This window comes from Coregonus clupeaformis, chromosome 24, assembly GCF_020615455.1.
Source record: "Coregonus clupeaformis isolate EN_2021a chromosome 24, ASM2061545v1, whole genome shotgun sequence".
Lineage (NCBI taxonomy): Eukaryota > Metazoa > Chordata > Actinopteri > Salmoniformes > Salmonidae > Coregonus > Coregonus clupeaformis.
Window position 1 is genome coordinate 16,309,435 of NC_059215.1, and position 20,117 is coordinate 16,329,551.

Sequence of the window (20,117 nt, forward strand, 5' to 3'; positions counted from 1 at the left end):
TCAGGTCTACTATAATGAAGGCTGGTTCAACAACAACCCAAGCCCTCCCTCAGGTCTACTATAATGAAGGCTGGTTCAACAACCCAAGCCCTCCCTCAGGTCTACTATAATGAAGGCTGGTTCAACAACAACCCAAGCCCTCCCTCAGGTCTACTATAATGAAGGCTGGTTCAACAACAAGCCCTCCCTCAGGTCTACTATAATGAAGGCTGGTTCAACAACAACCCAAGCCCTCCCTCAGGTCTACTATAATGAAGGCTGGTTCAACAACAACCCAAGCCCTCCCTCAGGTCTACTATAATGAAGGCTGGTTCAACAACAACCCAAGCCCTCCCTCAGGTCTACTATAATGAAGGCTGGTTCAACAATAAGCCCTCCCTCAGGTCTACTATAATGAAGGCTGGTTCAACAACAAGCCCTCCCTCAGGTCTACTATAATGAAGGCTGGTTCAACAACAAGCCAAGCCCTCCCTCAGGTCTACTATAATGAAGGCTGGTTCAACAACCCAAGCCCTCCCTCAGGTCTACTATAATGAAGGCTGGTTCAACAACAAGCCCTCCCTCAGGTCTACTATAATGAAGGCTGGTTCAACAACAACCCAAGCCCTCCCTCAGGTCTACTATAATGAAGGCTGGTTCAACAACAAGCCCTCCCTCAGGTCTACTATAATGAAGGCTGGTTCAACAACAACCCAAGCCCTCCCTCAGGTCTACTATAATGAAGGCTGGTTCAACAACAACCCAAGCCCTCCCTCAGGTCTACTATAATGAAGGCTCGTTCAACAACAACCCAAGCCCTCCCTCAGGTCTACTATAATGAAGGCTGGTTCAACAACCCAAGCCCTCCCTCAGGTCTACTATAATGAAGGCTGGTTCAACAACAACCCAAGCCCTCCCTCAGGTCTACTATAATGAAGGCTGGTTCAACAACAACCCAAGCCCTCCCTCAGGTGTACTATAATGAAGGCTGGTTCAACAACAAGCCCTCCCTCAGGTCTACTATAATGAAGGCTGGTTCAACAACAACCCAAGCCCTCCCTCAGGTCTACTATAATGAAGGCTGGTTCAACAACAACCCAAGCCCTCCCTCAGGTCTACTATAATGAAGGCTGGTTCAACAACCCAAGCCCTCCCTCAGGTCTACTATAATGAAGGCTGGTTCAACAACAACCCAAGCCCTCCCTCAGGTCTACTATAATGAAGGCTGGTTCAACAACAACCCAAGCCCTCCCTCAGGTCTACTATAATGAAGGCTGGTTCAACAACAACCCAAGCCCTCCCTCAGGTCTACTATAATGAAGGCTGGTTCAACAACCCAAGCCCTCCCTCAGGTCTACTATAATGAAGGCTGGTTCAACAACCCAAGCCCTCCCTCAGGTCTACTATAATGAAGGCTGGTTCAACAACAAGCCCTCCCTCAGGTCTACTATAATGAAGGCTGGTTCAACAACAACCCAAGCCCTCCCTCAGGTCTACTATAATGAAGGCTGATTCAACAACAACCCAAGCTCTCCCTCAGGTCTACTAAAATGAAGGCTGGTTCAACAACAAGCCCTCCCTCAGGTCTACTATAATGAAGGCTGGTTCAACAACAAGCCCTCCCTCAGGCCTACTATAATGAAGGCTGGTTCAACAACAAGCCCTCCCTCAGGTCTACTATAATGAAGGCTGGTTCAACAAGCCAAGCCCTCCCTCAGGTCTACTATAATGAAGGCTGGTTCAACAACCCAAGCCCTCCCTCAGGTCTACTATAATGAAGGCTGGTTCAACAACAAGCCCTCCCTCAGGTCTACTATAATGAAGGCTGGTTCAACAACCCAAGCCCTCCCTCAGGTCTACTATAATGAAGGCTGGTTCAACAACAACCCAAGCCCTCCCTCAGGTCTACTATAATGAAGGCTGGTTGAACAACAACCCAAGCCCTCCCTCAGGTCTACTATAATGAAGGCTGGTTCAACAACAACCCAAGCCCTCCCTCAGGTCTACTATAATGAAGGCTGGTTCAACAACAAGCCCTGCCTCAGGTCTACTATAATGAAGGCTGGTTCAACAACAAGCCCTCCCTCAGGTCTACTATAATGAAGGCTGGTTCAACAACAACCCAAGCCCTCCCTCAGGTCTACTATAATGAAGCCTGGTTCAACAACAACCCAAGCCCTCCCTCAGGCCTACTATAATGAAGGCTGGTTCATCAACAACCCAAGCCCTCCCTCAGGTCTACTATAATGAAGGCTGGTTCAACAACAAGCCCTCCCTCAGGTCTACTATAATGAAGGCTGGTTCAACAACAACCCAAGCCCTCCCTCAGGTCTACTATAATGAAGGCTGGTTCAACAACAAGCCCTCCCTCAGGTCTACTATAATGAAGGCTGGTTCAACAACAACCCAAGCCCTCCCTCAGGTCTACTATAATGAAGGCTGGTTCAACAACAACCCAAGCCCTCCCTCAGGTCTACTATAATGAAGGCTGGTTCAACAACCCAAGCCCTCCCTCAGGTCTACTATAATGAAGGCTGGTTCAACAACAACCCAAGCCCTCCCTCAGGTCTACTATAATGAAGGCTGGTTCAACAACCCAAGCCCTCCCTCAGGTCTACTATAATGAAGGCTGGTTCAACAACAAGCCCTCCCTCAGGTCTACTATAATGAAGGCTGGTTCAACAACAACCCAAGCCCTCCCTCAGGTCTACTATAATGAAGGCTGGTTCAACAACAACCCAAGCCCTCCCTCAGGTCTACTATAATGAAGGCTGGTTCAACAACAACCCAAGCCCTCCCTCAGGTCTACTATAATGAAGGCTGGTTCAACAACAAGCCCTCCCTCAGGTCTACTATAATGAAGGCTGGTTCAACAACAACCCAAGCCCTCCCTCAGGTCTACTATAATGAAGGCTGGTTCAACAACAAGCCCTCCCTCAGGTCTACTATAATGAAGGCTGGTTCAACAACAACCCAAGCCCTCCCTCAGGTCTACTATAATGAAGGCTGGTTCAACAACAACCCAAGCCCTCCCTCAGGTCTACTATAATGAAGGCTGGTTCAACAACCCAAGCCCTCCCTCAGGTCTACTATAATGAAGGCTGGTTCAACAACAACCCAAGCCCTCCCTCAGGTCTACTATAATGAAGGCTGGTTCAACAACAACCCAAGCCCTCCCTCAGGTCTACTATAATGAAGGCTGGTTCAACAACAACCCAAGCCCTCCCTCAGGTCTACTATAATGAAGGCTGGTTCAACAACCCAAGCCCTCCCTCAGGTCTACTATAATGAAGGCTGGTTCAACAACAACCCAAGCCCTCCCTCAGGTCTACTATAATGAAGGCTGGTTCAACAACAACCCAAGCCCTCCCTCAGGTCTACTATATTGAAGGCTGGTTCAACAACAAGCCCTCCCTCAGGTCTACTATAATGAAGGCTGGTTCAACAACAACCCAAGCCCTCCCTCAGGTCTACTATAATGAAGGCTGGTTCAACAACAACCCAAGCCCTCCCTCAGGTCTACTATAATGAAGGCTGGTTCAACAACAACCCAAGTCCTCCCTCAGGTCTACTATAATGAAGGCTGGTTCAACAACAACCCAAGCCCTCCCTCAGGTCTACTATAATGAAGGCTGGTTCAACAACCCAAGCCCTCCCTCAGGTCTACTATAATGAAGGCTGGTTCAACAACAACCCAAGCCCTCCCTCAGGTCTACTATAATGAAGGCTGGTTCAACAACAACCCAAGCCCTCCCTCAGGTCTACTATAATGAAGGCTGGTTCAACAACAAGCCCTCCCTCAGGTCTACTATAATGAAGGCTGGTTCAACAACAACCCAAGCCCTCCCTCAGGTCTACTATAATGAAGGCTGGTTCAACAACAACCCAAGCCCTCCCTCAGGTCTACTATAATGAAGGCTGGTTCAACAACAACCCAAGCCCTCCCTCAGGTCTACTATAATGAAGGCTGGTTCAACAACAACCCAAGCCCTCCCTCAGGTCTACTATAATGAAGGCTGGTTCAACAACCCAAGCCCTCCCTCAGGTCTACTATAATGAAGGCTGATTCAACAACAACCCAAGCCCTCCCTCAGGTCTACTATAATGAAGGCTGGTTCAACAACCCAAGCCCTCCCTCAGGCCTACTATAATGAAGGCTGGTTCAACAACAACCCAAGCCCTCCCTCAGGTCTACTATAATGAAGGCTGGTTCAACAACAACCCAAGCCCTCCCTCAGGTCTACTATAATGAAGGCTGGTTCAACAACAACCCAAGCCCTCCCTCAGGTCTACTATAATGAAGGCTGGTTCAACAACAAGCCCTCCCTCAGGTCTACTATAATGAAGGCTGGTTCAACAACAACCCAAGCCCTCCCTCAGGTCTACTATAATGAAGGCTGGTTCAACAACAAGCCCTCCCTCAGGTCTACTATAATGAAGGCTGGTTCAACAACAACCCAAGCCCTCCCTCAGGTCTACTATAATGAAGGCTGGTTCAACAACCCAAGCCCTCCCTCAGGTCTACTATAATGAAGGCTGGTTCAACAACAACCCAAGCCCTCCCTCAGGTCTACTATAATGAAGGCTGGTTCAACAACCCAAGCCCTCCCTCAGGTCTACTATAATGAAGGATGGTTCAACAACAAGCCCTCCCTCAGGTCTACTATAATGAAGGCTGGTTCAACAACCCAAGCCCTCCCTCAGGTCTACTATAATGAAGGCTGGTTCAACAACAAGCCCTCCCTCAGGTCTACTATAATGAAGGCTGGTTCAACAACAACCCAAGCCCTCCCTCAGGTCTACTATAATGAAGGCTGGTTCAACAACCCAAGCCCTCCCTCAGGTCTACTATAATGAAGGCTGGTTCAACAACAACCCAAGCCCTCCCTCAGGTCTACTATAATGAAGGCTGGTTCAACAACCCAAGCCCTCCCTCAGGTCTACTATAATGAAGGGCTGGTTCAACAACCCAAGCCCTCCCTCAGGTCTACTATAATGAAGGCTGGTTCAACAACCCAAGCCCTCCCTCAGGTCTACTATAATGAAGGCTGGTTCAACAACAACCCAAGCCCTCCCTCAGGTCTACTATAATGAAGGCTGGTTCAACAACCCAAGCCCTCCCTCAGGTCTACTATAATGAAGGCTGGTTCAACAACAACCCAAGCCCTCCCTCAGGTCTACTATAATGAAGGCTGGTTCAACAACAACCCAAGCCCTCCCTCAGGTCTACTATAATGAAGGCTGGTTCAACAACAAGCCCTCCCTCAGGTCTACTATAATGAAGGCTGGTTCAACAACCCAAGCCCTCCCTCAGGCCTACTATAATGAAGGCTGGTTCAACAACCCAAGCCCTCCCTCAGGTCTACTATAATGAAGGCTGGTTCAACAACCCAAGCCCTCCCTCAGGTCTACTATAATGAAGGCTGGTTCGACAACAACCCAAGCCCTCCCTCAGGTCTGCTGTATCTGTTGTATCTGATGTATTTGTGGCCAAAGAATACATTGGAGAAGAAAACACTTCAAAAACCACACCTCAAACTTTTAAAAAGCTACTTCCTCATTGAGTATAATGTAATACTCCTCAGGAGGACGAGCTGCCCAATCAGCGGTCTAGAGGAGGATGAACTGGCCAATCAGCGGTCTAGAGGAGGATGAGCTGGCCAATCAGCAGTCTAGAGGAGGATGAACTGCCCAATCAGCAGTCTAGAGGAGGATGAACTGGCCAATCAGCAGTCTAGAGGAGGATGAGCTGGCCAATCAGCGGTCTAGAGGAGGATGCGCTGGCCAATCAGCAGTCTAGAGGAGGATGAGCTGGCCAATCAGCAGTCTAGAGGAGGATGAGCTGGCCAATCAGCGGTCTAGAGGAGGATGAACTGGCCAATCAGCGGTCTAGAGGAGGATGAGCTGGCCAATCAGCAGTCTAGAGGAGGATGAGCTGGCCAATCAGCGGTCTAGAGGAGGATGAGCTGGCCAATCAGCAGTCTAGAGGAGGATGAGTTGCCCAATCAGCAGTCTAGAGGAGGATGAGTTGGCCAATCAGCGGTCTAGAGGAGGATGAACTGGCCAATCAGCGGTCTAGAAGAGGATGAGCTGGCCAATCAGCAGTCTAGAGGAGGATGAGCTGGCCAATCAGCAGTCTAGAGGAGGATGAACTGGCCAATCAGCAGTCTAGAGGAGGATGAACTGGCCAATCAGCGGTCTAGAGGAGGATGAACTGGCCAATCAGCAGTCTAGAGGAGGATGAGCTGGCCAATCAGCAGTCTAGAGGAGGATGAACTGGCCAATCAGCGGTCTAGAGGAGGATGAACTGGCCAATCAGCAGTCTAGAGGAGGATGAGCTGGCCAATCAGCAGTCTAGAGGAGGATGAGCTGGCCAATCAGCAGTCTAGAGGAGGATGAGCTGGCCAATCAGCAGTCTAGAGGAGGATGAGCTGGCCAATCAGCAGTCTAGAGGAGGATGAGCTGGCCAATCAGCAGTCTAGAGGAGGATGAGCTGGCCAATCAGCGGTCTAGAGGAGGATGAGCTGGCCAATCAGCAGTCTACTCAAATTAATATTTTTAATGACCAGCATACACCATTCTGTTGTTGGGGCACGCCCACATCATTCCAACACAGAAAAGCTGCTTTTTAACAGACTTAATAAATGTTTTTTGGGGATAATATTATTATATTATTATAACTAGGAAAACGATTTCACTCATATTGTAAGTAATTACAGGTCATATTTCATTCAAATCTGAAAACAACAAAATCCTGTCTCTGCGGCCAAGAGGAGGGCCTTTAAAAAAAACTGTGCCATTGGCCACGCCCATTACCCCCACCACCCCACGCTAACTTTGCCACCACTGCTGAATTAAATGCTAGGGGAAACACTGTAAACCATATAAAACTGACCTGTGAGATAAACAGAATCAGAACTGTGTGTGTGAGTGTGTGTGTGTGTGTGTGTGTGTGTATACCCGGTGCTGTAGGGTAGTCTGAAGACTAGCAGGGCGGGTGTAGAAGCATTGAGTCGTAGCTGGCTGAGCATCTCTGGGTCCATGTAGAGAGGAGAGGTGTCTAATTGGTCCTGGAGTTGACCAATCACAGCATTGGTTGCTGGCCAGGCCACGGTAGGCAGGACCAATGGGGAGGGGCTGGAGCGCAGCGCCCCCTCTAGGTTAGGGAAGGCACTGTCTTGCTTGTTGCCAAACGCCCCTCCGTACATGGTGAAGTCCTCAATGCTCATCTAGAAGAGAGAGACAGTAAAATACATAACTAATATACGGGCTACAAAGGTAGGTGTGTGTAGGTGTGTAGGTGTGTGGGTGTTGGTGTGGTGTGTAGGTGTGTGTGTGGTGTGTAGGTGTGTGGGTGTGTTGGTTTGTGGGTGTGTTGGTGTGTGTGTGGTGTGTAGGTTTGTTGGTGTGTGTGGTGTGTAGGTGTGTGTTTGGTGTGTAGATGTGTGTAGGTGTGTGGGTGTGTGGTTTGTAGGTGTGTGTGTGTGTGTGTGTGTGTGGTGTGTGTATAGGTGTGTGTGTGCGTGGTGTGTAGGTGTTGGTGTGTGTGTGTGTGTGTGTGGTGTGGTGTGTGTGTAGGTGTGTGTGTGCGTGTGCGTGTGTGTGTGGTGTGGTGTGTGTATAGGTGTGTGTGTGCGTGGTGTGTAGGTGTTGGTGTGTGTGTGTGTGTGTGTGTGTGGTGTGTGTATAGGTGTGTGTGTGCGTGGTGTGTAGGTGTTGGTGTGTGTGTGTGTGTGTGTGTGGTGTGTATAACCTTGTCCTGCAGGAAGAGCAGTACGTTGCGTGGGGCGGACCCCAGGGCGGTCTCCAGGTATGAGCTCAGCTGAGTGATGCCCACTACGTGACCAGCAGCAGGAACCGCCTGAGACAGCAGACCAGACCTGGAACCGTTCAGGAGGGATGAAACGTTACCAAACAGAGTGCAACAGCAGGAACCGCCTGAGACAGCAGACCAGACCTGGCAACGTTCAGGAGGGATGAAACGTTACCAAACAGAGTGCAACAGCAGGAACCGCCTGAGACAGCAGACCAGACCTGGCAACGTTCAGGAGGGATGAAACGTTACCAAACAGAGTGCAACAGCAGGAACCGCCTGAGACAGCAGACCAGACCTGGCAACGTTCAGGAGGGATGAAACGTTCAAACAGAGTGCAACAGCAGGAACCGCCTGAGACAGCAGACCAGACCTGGCAACGTTCAGGAGGGATGAAACGTTACCAAACAGAGTGCAACAGCAGGAACCGCCTGAGACAGCAGACCAGACCTGGCAACGTTCAGGAGGGATGAAACGTTACCAAACAGAGTGCAACAGCAGGAACCGCCTGAGACAGCAGACCAGACCTGGCAACGTTCAGGAGGGATGAAACGTTACCAAACAGAGTGCAACAGCAGGAACCGCCTGAGACAGCAGACCAGACCTGGCAACGTTCAGGAGGGATGAAACGTTACCAAACAGAGTGCAACAGCAGGAACCGCCTGAGACAGCAGAGCCAGACCTGGCAACGTTCAGGAGGGATGAAACGTTACCAAACAGAGTGCAACAGCAGGAACCGCCTGAGACAGCAGACCAGACCTGGCAACGTTCAGGAGGGATGAAACGTTACCAAACAGAGTGCAACAGCAGGAACCGCCTGAGACAGCAGACCAGACCTGGCAACGTTCAGGAGGGATGAAACGTTACCAAACAGAGTGCAACAGCAGGAACCGCCTGAGACAGTAGACCAGACCTGGCAACGTTCAGGAGGGATGAAACGTTACCAAACAGAGTGCAACAGCAGGAACCGCCTGAGACAGCAGACCAGACCTGGCAACGTTCAGGAGGGATGAAACGTTACCAAACAGAGTGCAACAGCAGGAACCGCCTGAGACAGCAGATCAGACCTGGCAACGTTCAGGAGGGATGAAACGTTACCAAACAGAGTGCAACAGCAGGAACAGAGTGCAACAGCAGGAACAGCCTGAGACAGCAGACCAGACCTGGCAACGTTCAGGAGGGATGAAACGTTACCAAACAGAGTGCAACAGGGACTTCAACTGAACAGCAAACTGATGCTACATTTCCAAATAGAATACAACTTTGTTGTCAATTGGTTAAAATGGAAATGTGGCTTCTGCCTTCCCGAACACACCCAGATACAGTAAAAAGCAGCCCTATTGGTTTGGGTTACACAACCAAGGGTAGTTTTATGTTTTGGCTCCTCGGCCTGTCAACGGGATGCTGGTCAAAACTCCTGTTCCTCTCCCCCCAGCTGAACTTGTCCTACAAGATCATGTGTCGATTTTCCGTAACGAAGCGTCTCCATGTTGTGCCCTAGCCTGAACCAGTATCTGGGCAGAGAGGAGACGAGCGTCTCCATGTTGTGCCCTAGCCTGAACCAGTATCTGGGCAGAGAGGAGACGAGCGTCTCCATGTTGTGCCCCTAGCCTGAACCAGTATCTGGGCAGAGAGGAGACGAGCGTCTCCATGTTGTGCCCCTAGCCTGAACCAGTATCTGGGCAGAGAGGAGACGAGCGTCTCCATGTTGTGCCCTAGCCTGAACCAGTATCTGGGCAGAGAGGAGACGAGCGTCTCCATGTTGTGCCCTAGCCTGAACCAGTATCTGGGCAGAGAGGAGACGAGCGTCTCCATGTTGTGCCCTAGCCTGAACCAGTATCTGGGCAGAGAGGAGACGAGCGTCTCCATGTTGTGCCCTAGCCTGAACCAGTATCTGGGCAGAGAGGAGACGAGCGTCTCCATGTTGTGCCCTAGCCTGAACCAGTATCTGGGCAGAGAGGAGACGAGCGTCTCCATGTTGTGCCCTAGCCTGAACCAGTATCTGGGCAGAGAGGAGACGAGCGTCTCCATGTTGTGCCCTAGCCTGAACCAGTATCTGGGCAGAGAGGAGACGAGCGTCTCCATGTTGTGCCCTAGCCTGAACCAGTATCTGGGCAGAGAGGAGACGAGCGTCTCCATGTTGTGCCCTAGCCTGAACCAGTATCTGGGCAGAGAGGAGACGAGCGTCTCCATGTTGTGCCCTAGCCTGAACCAGTATCTGGGCAGAGAGGAGACGAGCGTCTCCATGTTGTGCCCTAGCCTGAACCAGTATCTGGGCAGAGAGGGAGACGAGCGTCTCCATGTTGTGCCCTAGCCTGAACCAGTATCTGGGCAGAGAGGAGACGAGCGTCTCCATGTTGTGCCCTAGCCTGAACCAGTATCTGGGCAGAGAGGAGACGAGCGTCTCCATGTTGTGCCCTAGCCTGAACCAGTATCTGGGCAGAGAGGAGACGAGCGTCTCCATGTTGTGCCCTAGCCTGAACCAGTATCTGGGCAGAGAGGAGACGAGCGTCTCCATGTTGTGCCCTAGCCTGAACCAGTATCTGGGCAGAGAGGAGACGAGCGTCTCCATGTTGTGCCCTAGCCTGAACCAGTATCTGGGCAGAGAGGAGACGAGCGTCTCCATGTTGTGCCCTAGCCTGAACCAGTATCTGGGCAGAGAGGAGACGAGCGTCTCCATGTTGTGCCCTAGCCTGAACCAGTATCTGGGCAGAGAGGAGACGCAGCGTCTCCATGTTGTGCCCTAGCCTGAACCAGTATCTGGGCAGAGAGGAGACGAGCGTCTCCATGTTGTGCCCTAGCCTGAACCAGTATCTGGGCAGAGAGGAGACGAGCGTCTCCATGTTGTGCCCTAGCCTGAACCAGTATCTGGGCAGAGAGGAGACGAGCGTCTCCATGTTGTGCCCTAGCCTGAACCAGTATCTGGGCAGAGAGGAGACGAGCGTCTCCATGTTGTGCCCTAGCCTGAACCAGTATCTGGGCAGAGAGGAGACGAGCGTCTCCATGTTGTGCCCTAGCCTGAACCAGTATCTGGGCAGAGAGGAGACGAGCGTCTCCATGTTGTGCCCTAGCCTGAACCAGTATCTGGGCAGAGAGAGGAGACGAGCGTCTCCATGTTGTGCCCTAGCCTGAACCAGTATCTGGGCAGAGAGGAGACGAGCGTCTCCATGTTGTGCCCTAGCCTGAACCAGTATCTGGGCAGAGAGGAGACGATGTACATGACCAGCTACAATTTATTGTCCCATTAGACAGCTCTGCAAGTGTTGTCAAAATACACTGCCTTCAGAAAGTATTCATACCCCTTGACTTATTCCACATGTTGTTGTGTTCCAGCCTGAATTCTAAATGGATTAAATAAATAAAACATCTCACCCATCTACACACAACACCCCATAATTACAGTGAAAACGTTTTTAGAATGTTTTGCACATTTATTGAAAATGAAATACAGAAATATCTAATTTACATAAATATTCACACCCCGGGTCAATACATGTTAGAATGACATTTGGCAGCGATTAGATCAAAGTCTTTCTAGGTAAGTCTAAGAGCTTTGAACACCATTATTTATTTAATTCTTCAAGCTGGTTGTTGATCATTGCTAGACAGCCATTTTAAAGCCATATACCTTCAAGCCGATTCAAGTCAAAACTAACTAGGCAACATTCACTGTCTTCTAGGTCAGCAACTCCAGTGTATATCTGGCCTTTTGCTTTAGGTTATTGTCCTGCTGGAAGGTGAATTCATCTCCCAGTGTCTGGTGGAAAGCAGAGGTTAAGGGCTTGTTTGTGAGCATTTCACGGTAAGGTCGCCACCTGTTGTATTTCATTGGTGCTTAGCACTATTCTGTTTATTTTTATCCTAAAAGAAACTCCCCAGCTGGGGGTTGGAACTAATTTATTTTCCAATCGTTTCGTTCTGAACAGAACCACTTTTTTTCATTTCGTTCCTCTGTTCCTAGCAGCAAAATAAAGTTCAGAACCGGATCGAACCCAAAATAAAGTACCAGTTTAGATTCTTCCTTTACGTTCCTTTTTTCACCTGTGAAATCAACCGTTTTTTACATTTAGCTCATTAAATGACTTGACCAATCAGTGTGGATAGAGCAGCCAAGCTGGTTGGTTACATGAGTGATGGACAGACAAGTGTAGCCCATAGCGCAAGATGAAACGGACATTTTGCGGGAGAGAGTTGAGGAGAGGGTTGAGGAGAGAATTGAGGAGAGGGTTGAGGAGAGGGTTGAGGAGGAGGTTGAGGAGAGGGTTGAGGAGAGGGTTGAGGAGAGAGCGAGAGAGGATTGAGGAGAGAGTTGAGGAGAGATTGAGGAGGAGGTTGAGGAGAGGGTTGAGGAGAGAGTTGAGGAGAGAATTGAGGAGAGAATTGAGGAGAGGGTTGAGGAGAGGGTTGAGGAGGAGGTTGAGGAGAGGGTTGAGGAGAGGGTTGAGGAGAGAGCGAGAGAGGATTGAGGAGAGAGTTGAGGAGAGATTGAGGAGGAGGTTGAGGAGAGGGTTGAGGAGGAGGTTGAGGAGAGGGTTGAGGAGAGAGCGAGAGAGGATTGAGGAGGAGGTTGAGGAGAGGGTTGAGGAGAGGGTTGAGGAGAGAGCGAGAGAGGTTTGAGGAGAGGGTTGAGGAGGAGGCTTGAAGCACTGGGCATCTTGTTATGGCATTATATTAATTAGGTCCACAGAATTATACCTAGGAGGAGTGGCTTCTATGGAGGAACGTTGAATGTCCTCTGAGCTAGCTAGCTAACAAGGTTGGGTAGGCAGAGCGGCACCAGAACTAAAAACATATTTTTGTAGTTAATAAATACAAAGTGCAACATGATAACTAGGCCTATAGTATCCTTAACTAGCTCTGAAAAAGTACATCCATTCTTCTCTAGCTAATAAAAATCTCCCCGTCTTCTGAATGAAGCTTGTAATGTCAGTAGAGTAGCCTCTGCTTCAGAATGGGGGAGGGGCAGGAAGCCTCTGCTTCAGAATGGGGGAGGGGCAGGAAGCCTCTGCCTCAGAGGGGGAGGGGCTGGTAGCCTCTGCTTCAGAGGGGGGAGGGGCAGGAAGCCTCTGCTTCAGAGGGGGAGGGCTGGTAGCCTCTGCTTCAGAGGGGGGAGGAGCAGGAAGCCTCTGCTTCAGAGGGGGGAGGGGCAGGAAGCCTCTGCTTCCAGAGGGGGGAGGGGCAGGAAGCCTCTGCTTCAGAGGGGGGAGGGGCTGGTAGCCTCTGCTTCAGAGGGGGGAGGGGCTACAGTAGCCTCTGCTTCAGAGGGGGGAGGGGCTACAGTAGCCTCTGCTTCAGAGGGGGGAGGGGCTACAGTAGCCTCTGCTTCAGAGGGGGGAGGGGCTACAGTAGCCTCTGCTTCAGAGGGGGGAGGGGCTACAGTAGCCTCTGCTTCAGAGGGGGGAGGGGCTACAGTAGCCTCTGCTTCAGAGGGGGGAGGGGCTGGTAGCCTCTGCTTCAGAGGGGGGAGGGGCTGGTAGCCTCTGCTTCAGAGGGGAGAGGCTGGTAGCCTCTGCTTCCAGAGGGGGAGGGGGCAGGAAGCCTCTGCTTCAGAGGGGGGAGGGGCAGGAAGCCTCTGCTTCAGAGGGGGGAGGGGCTGGTAGCCTCTGCTTCAGAATGGGGAGGGGCTGGTAGCCTCTGCTACAGAGGGGGGAGGGGCTGGTAGCCTCTGCTTCAGAGGGGGGAGGGGCTGGTAGCCTCTGCTTCAGAGGGGGGAGGGGCTGGTAGCCTCTGCTTCAGAGGGGGGAGGGGCTGGTAGCCTCTGCTTCAGAGGGGGAGGGCTGGGCAGCCTCTGCTTCAGATGGGGGAGGGGCTGGTAGCCTCTGCTTCAGAATGGGGAGGGGCTGGTAGCCTCTGCTTCAGAGGGGGGAGGGGGCTGGTAGCCTCTGCTTCAGAGGGGGAGGGGCTGGTAGCCTCTGCTTCGGAGGGGGGGGGGGGCTGGTAGCCTCTGCTTCAGAGGGGGGGGGGGCTGGTAGCCTCTGCTTCAGAGGGGGAGGGGCTGGTAGCCTCTGCTTCAGAGGGGGAGGGGCTGGTAGCCTCTGCTTCAGAGGGGAGGGGCTGGTAGCCTCTGCTTCAGAGGGGGAGGGGGCTGGTAGCCTCTGCTTCAGAGGGAGGGGGCTGGTAGCCTCTGCTTCAGAGGGGGGAGGGGCAGGAAGCCTCTGCTTCAGAGGGGGGAGGGGCTGTTAGCCTCTGCTTCAGAATGGGGGGAGGGGCTGGTAGCCTCTGCTTCAGAGGGGGAGGGGCTGGTAGCCTCTGCTTCAGAGGGGGGAGGGGCTGGTAGCCTCTGCTTCAGAGGGGGGAGGGGCTGGTAGCCTTTGCTTCAGAGGGGGAAGGGGCTGGTAGCCTCTGCTTCAGAGGGGGAGGGGCTGGTAGCCTTTGCTTCCAGAGGAGGGGGCAGGAAGCCTCTGCTTCAGAGGGGAGGGCTGGTAGCCTCTGCTTCCAGAGGGGGAGGGGCAGGAAGCCTCTGCTTCAGAATGGGGGAGGGGCTGGTAGCCTCTGCTTCAGAGGGGGGAGGGGCAGGTAGCCTCTGCTTCAGAGGGGGGAGGGGCTGGAAGCCTCTGCTTCAGAGGGGGGAGGGGCAGGAAGCCTCTGCTTCAGAGGGGGGAGGGGCAGGAAGCCTCTGCCTCAGAGGGGGGAGGGGCAGGAAGCCTCTGCCTCAGAGGGGGGAGGGGCAGGAAGCCTCTGCCTCAGAGGGGGGAGGGGCAGGAAGCCTCTGCCTCAGAGGGGGGAGGGGCAGGGAAGCCTCTGCCTCAGAGGGGGGAGGGGCTGGTAGCCTCTGCTTCAGAGGGGGGAGGGGCAGGAAGCCTCTGCCTCAGAGGGGGGAGGGGCTGGTAGCCTATGCTTCAGAGGGGGGAGGGGCTGGTAGCCTCTGCTTCAGAGGGGGGAGGGGCTACAGTAGCCTCTGCTTCAGAGGGGGGAGGGGCTACAGTAGCCTCTGCTTCAGAGGGGGGAGGGGCTACAGTAGCCTCTGCTTCAGAGGGGGGAGGGGCTGGTAGCCTAAACAAGCACAGGGAAAGATTTCCAGCTTGCAGGCAGACACTGGAATATGTTTCTGAATGACAGAGTTAGGGTTTTGTTAGGTTTTGTTGTGGGACCAGATGCCTGGAACATAAAACAACGTTATTAACCGGTTGCTTTTAAAATAACGGTTCTGTTCCGGAACATTGTGTTGTATGATGAAAGGAACCACTTCACGAAATACAATTCATTATCATCACTGGCAATACGTCAATGGAAGGCTGTTGGTCTCTGATCCCATGTATTAGATCTCCTGCCGTTGTGCCCTTGAGCAAGGCACTTAACCCCCCACAAAGTAAAATACTGCACTGATGGGCTGCTGATTAAAACAAGTGGTCCGTCAAGCCTCCATCTGGAGAGCTACTGGGTGTGCAGGATTTTTATCCAGCCCTGCTCAAACACACCGGTCACCTTATCAAGGTCCTGTTGAGCAGCTGATTAAAAAAACTATAATAATAATTACAATGTGGCAGCTCTCTGGACTCCCTGCAACATTACAATTACAACTAAATACTTACAGAGCTTTCAGAAAGTATTCAGACCCCTTGACTTTTTCCACATTTTGTTAGGTTAGAGCCTTATTCTAACATGGATGGTGAGCCAAGCTTGTAGCGTCATACCTTGAAGACTCAAGGCTGTAATCGCTGCCAAAGGTCCTTCAAAGTACTGAGTAAAGGGTCTGAATACTTATGTAAAATGTGACATTTCAGTTTATTTTTAATACATTTGCAAAAATCTATAAAAACTTTTTTTTTTGCCACCCCATCCTTTTTACGCTGCTGCTACTCTGTTAAGTATTTATGCATAGTCACTTTAACTCTACCCACATGTACATATTACCTCAACTACCTCAACTAGCCGGTGCCCCCGCACATTGACTCTGCACCGTTACCCCCCTGTATATATAGCCTCCCTACTGTCACTTTATTTTACTTCTGCTCTTTTTTTTCTCAACACTTTTTTTGTTGTTGTTTTATTTTTACTTTTTTTGTTTAAAATAAATGCACTGTTGGTTAAGGGCTGTAAGTAAGCATTTCACTGTAATGTCTGCACCTGTTGTATTCGGCGCATGTGACCAATACAATTTGATTTGATTTGATTATGGGGTATTGTGTGTAGATTGAAGGAAAACTATTTTATCCATTTTAGAATAAGGCTGTAACGTAACAAAATGTGGAAAAGGTCAAGGGGTCTGAATACTTTCCGAATGCACTGTATATATTTATAAAATAATTCCCTAATTCAATGAACCAGGGATCAAATGGATAAGGTGGGTGAGGTAGCAAACTAAGATGTTTCTATATAAGGTTAAAATATTCAGTGTTCAGGGGAGATCCAGACAGCATAAGAGTTACTCGTCAATTAGGCTATTTTTATAATACATTTTTTACTTAGTCAGACTTAAATGGCCAGTATTGAATAGAGGAGAATCCTAGCCAATTTTGAGCGCTTGAGAGACGTTTTTACAACCGGAGCATGCAGCATTGGTTTCATGCACACCCATATCAACTGCGTGTCGGCCATTTGCGGTTCTACCTGAGCGCCAGCGGGAAGTTATTTTAGGACATGGGACATGACGATGACATTAATGCTATTAGCTACATAGTTAACTAGCGAGAATCAAAACATATGATGTCGTTCGGCTGGTTATCTAGTTGTTGAATATCCTTATTTTATCTGCTTCTCTCTCAACAGCCCAGTGGCACCATGACTTTCCAGGATCTTCATTGCTGACCAAAAATGTGCTATAATTGGGCAAATAACGTGTCTCGCTTTGATCTAAAAAAAAACGCATCTTGGGACTGCAGGACTACAATGCAGGACTACAATAATTATACTCCGATGCCCTCTGCAGAGAATGGGAGGACAGGACTCTCCGATGCCCTCTGCAGAGAATGGGAGGACAGGACTCTCCGATGCCCTCTGCAGAGAATGGGAGGACAGGACTCTTTGATCCAATTGTGACCGGAGTAGCCTAATTGTTTGATATTGTGATTTTTGCGTGATATGTTTTACTTAAATCTATAATCTTCTTGTCCAACTTTATTTTGTTAAATTATTTATTTTTTTACTTGCCTGGGGCATTAATTTCTACCTCTGTATTCCTTCTTGTCACTCTGTCATTTAGGTTAGCATTGTGGAGTAACTATAATTATTTTCACTCTGTCCTTTAGGTTAATGTAGAGACAAACTTTAGCCAGCTAGCTATATTTAGCTAGTTATGGCCGTTTTGACATGTGTATGAAATTGTATTTTGTGTCATTTAATGTTTTGGAGACTCCTGAGAGAATCTGCAGTAAGATGGGTGAAATGTCCACAAAACATATCAATATTGGTAATTATTTGACGTTTCTGGAGTGATATTTGGCTGTGTGTAGGCTAGCATGATGAGGTTCGTTTTGAGAAAAGTCAGCTAGCCCATAACCTTGTTAGTAAATAGCTAGTTAATATCTAGGTGGCTATCTAGTTCAATTTCTCTCACGATTATACAACAGGGCCAGACGGATTACCAGGACGTTTATAATAATAATAATAATAATAATAAGCCATTTAGCAGACGCTTTTATCCAAAGCGACTTACAGTCATGCATGCATACATTTTTGTGTATGGGTGGTCCCGGGGATCGAACCCACTACCTTGGCGTTACAAGCGCCGTGCTCTACCAGCTGAGCTACAGAGGACCACGTTTACTCTGAGCATGCGCTGACAAACTGGTAAGTGTCTTCACTGACATTTTCAACCTGTTCCTGACTGAGTCTGTAATACCAACATGTTTCAAGCAGACCACCATAGTCCCTGTGCCCAAGAACACCAAGGTAACCTGTCTAAATGCCTACAGACCCGTAGCACTCACGTCTGTAGCCATGAAATGCTTTGAAAGGCTGGTCATGGCTCACATCAACACCATTATCCCAGAAACCCTAGACCCACTCCAATTTGCATACCACCCCAACAGATCCACAGATGATGCAATCTCTATTGCGCTCCACACTGCCCTTTCCCACCTGGACAAAAGAAACACCTACGTGAGAATGCTATTCATTGACTACAGCTCAGCATTCAACACCATAGTGCCCTCAAAACTCATCACTAAGCTAAGGACCCTGAGACTAAACACCTCCCTCTGCAACTGGATCCTGGACTTCCTGACGGGCCGCCCCCAGGTGGTAAGGGTAGGTAACAACACATCTGCCACGCTGATCCTCAACACGGGGGCCCCTCAGGGGTGCGTGCTCAGTCCCCTCCTGTACTCCCTGTTCACCCATGACTGCATGGCCAGGCACTACTCATATTACATATTAGTCATTTTAGCAGACGCTCTTATCCAGAGCGACTTACAGGAGCAATTAGGGTTAAGTGCCTTGCTCAAGGGCACGTCGGCAGATATTTCACCCAGTCGGCTCGGGGGACTCCAACACCATCATCTACTCCAACACCATCATTAAGTTTGCCGACGACACAACAGTGGTAGGCCTGATCACCGACAACGATGAGACAGCCTATAGGGAGGAGGTCAGAGACCTGGCAGTGTGGTGCCAGGATAACAACCTCTTCCTCAATGTGATCAAGACAAAGGAGATGATTGTGGACTACAGGAAAAGGAGCACCGAGCACGCCCCCATTCTCATCGACGGGGCTGTAGTGGAGCAGGTTGAGAGCTTCAAGTTCCTTGGTGTCCACATCACCAACAAACTATCATGGTCCAAAAACACCAAGACAGTCGTGAAGAGGGCACGACAAAGCCTATTCCCCCTCAGGAGACTGAAAAGATTTGGCATGGGTCCTCAGATCCTCAAAATGTTCCACAGCTGCACCATCGAGAGCATCCTGACTGGTTGCATCACTGCCTGATATGGCATCTGCTTGGCATCCGACCGCAAGGCGCTACAGAGGGTAGTGCGTACGGCCCAGTACATCACTGGGGCCAAGCTTCCTGCCATCCAGGACCTCTATACCAGGCGGTGTCAGAGGAAGGCACTAAAAATTGTCAAAAAGACTCCAGCCACCCTAGTCATAGACACTTCTCTCTGCTACCGCACGGCAAGCGGTACCAGAGCGCCAAGTCTAGGTCCAAAAAGCTTCTTAACAGCTTCTACCCCCAAGCCATAAGACTTCTGAACAGCTAATCAAATGGTTACTTGGACTATTTGCATTGTCCCCCCCTTAAAACTGCACTGTTGGTTAAGGGCTTGTAAGTAAGCATTTCACTGTAAGGTCTACACCTGTTGTATTCAGCGCATGTGACAAATACAATTTGATTTGAAATGTTCATCAAAAAAGAAACATAAAAGGATAGCGGTGTTAGCCAGTCTCTAGTTTACCCAGAGTCTCTAGTTTCCCCAGAGTCTCTAGTTTCCCCAGAGTCTCTAGTTTCCCCAGAGTCTCTAGTTTACCCAGTCTCTAGTTTCCCCAGAGTCTCTAGTTTCCCCAGAGTCTCTAGTTTACCCAGAGTCTCTAGTTTCCCCAGTCTCTAGTTTCCCCAGAGTCTCTAGTTTCCCCAGAGTCTCTAGTTTCCCCAGAGTCTCTAGTTTCCCCAGTCTCTAGTTTCCCCAGAGTCTCTAGTTTACCCAGAGTCTCTAGTTTCCCCAGTCTCTAGTTTCCCCAGAGTCTCTAGTTTACCCAGAGTCTCTAGTTTACCCAGAGTCTCTAGTTTACACAGAGTCTCTAGTTTACACAGAGTCTCTAGTTTACCCAGTCTCTAGTTTACCCAGTCTCTAGTTTCCCCAGAGTCTCTAGTTTCCCCAGAGTCTCTAGTTTCCCCAGAGTCTCTAGTTTCCCCAGAGTCTCTAGTTTCCCCAGAGTCTCTAGTTTCCCCAGAGTCTCTAGTTTCCCCAGAGTCTCTAGTTTACACAGAGTCTCTAGTTTACCCAGAGTCTCTAGTTTACCCAGAGTCTCTAGTTTACCCAGAGTCTCTAGTTTACCCAGAGTCTCTAGTTTACCCAGTCTCTAGTTTACCCAGTCTCTAGTTTCCCCAGTCTCTAGTTTCCCCAGAGTCTCTAGTTTCCCCAGTCTCTAGTTTCCCCAGAGTCTCTAGTTTCCCCAGAGTCTCTAGTTTCCCCAGAGTCTCTAGTTTACCCAGTCTCTAGTTTACCCAGAGTCTCTAGTTTCCCCAGAGTCTCTAGTTTCCCCAGAGTCTCTAGTTTCCCCAGAGTCTCTAGTTTCCCCAGAGTCTCTAGTTTCCCCAGAGTCTCTAGTTTCCCCAGAGTCTCTAGTTTCCCCAGAGTCTCTAGTTTACCCAGAGTCTCTAGTTTCCCCAGAGTCTCTAGTTTCCCCAGAGTCTCTAGTTTACCCAGTCTCTAGTTTACCCAG

At 50.1% G+C, this 20,117-nt stretch overlaps 1 protein-coding gene across 2 annotated transcripts in view; it reads right to left on the reverse strand.

Annotated features, from left to right (window-relative positions):
• The window catches only part of atp6ap1a (ATPase H+ transporting accessory protein 1a), a 49,478-nt gene that overhangs the window by 21,090 nt on the left and 8,271 nt on the right, over nucleotides 1-20,117 (reverse strand). For both annotated transcript variants that reach the window (XM_041845875.2, XM_041845874.2), the window contains exons 2-3: nucleotides 7,733-7,859; nucleotides 6,940-7,208 (exon numbers count right to left, since the gene is read on the reverse strand). In XM_041845875.2, the coding sequence (XP_041701809.2) occupies nucleotides 6,940-7,208; nucleotides 7,733-7,859 (396 nt within the window). The remainder of the gene's footprint in view (nucleotides 1-6,939; nucleotides 7,209-7,732; nucleotides 7,860-20,117) is intronic.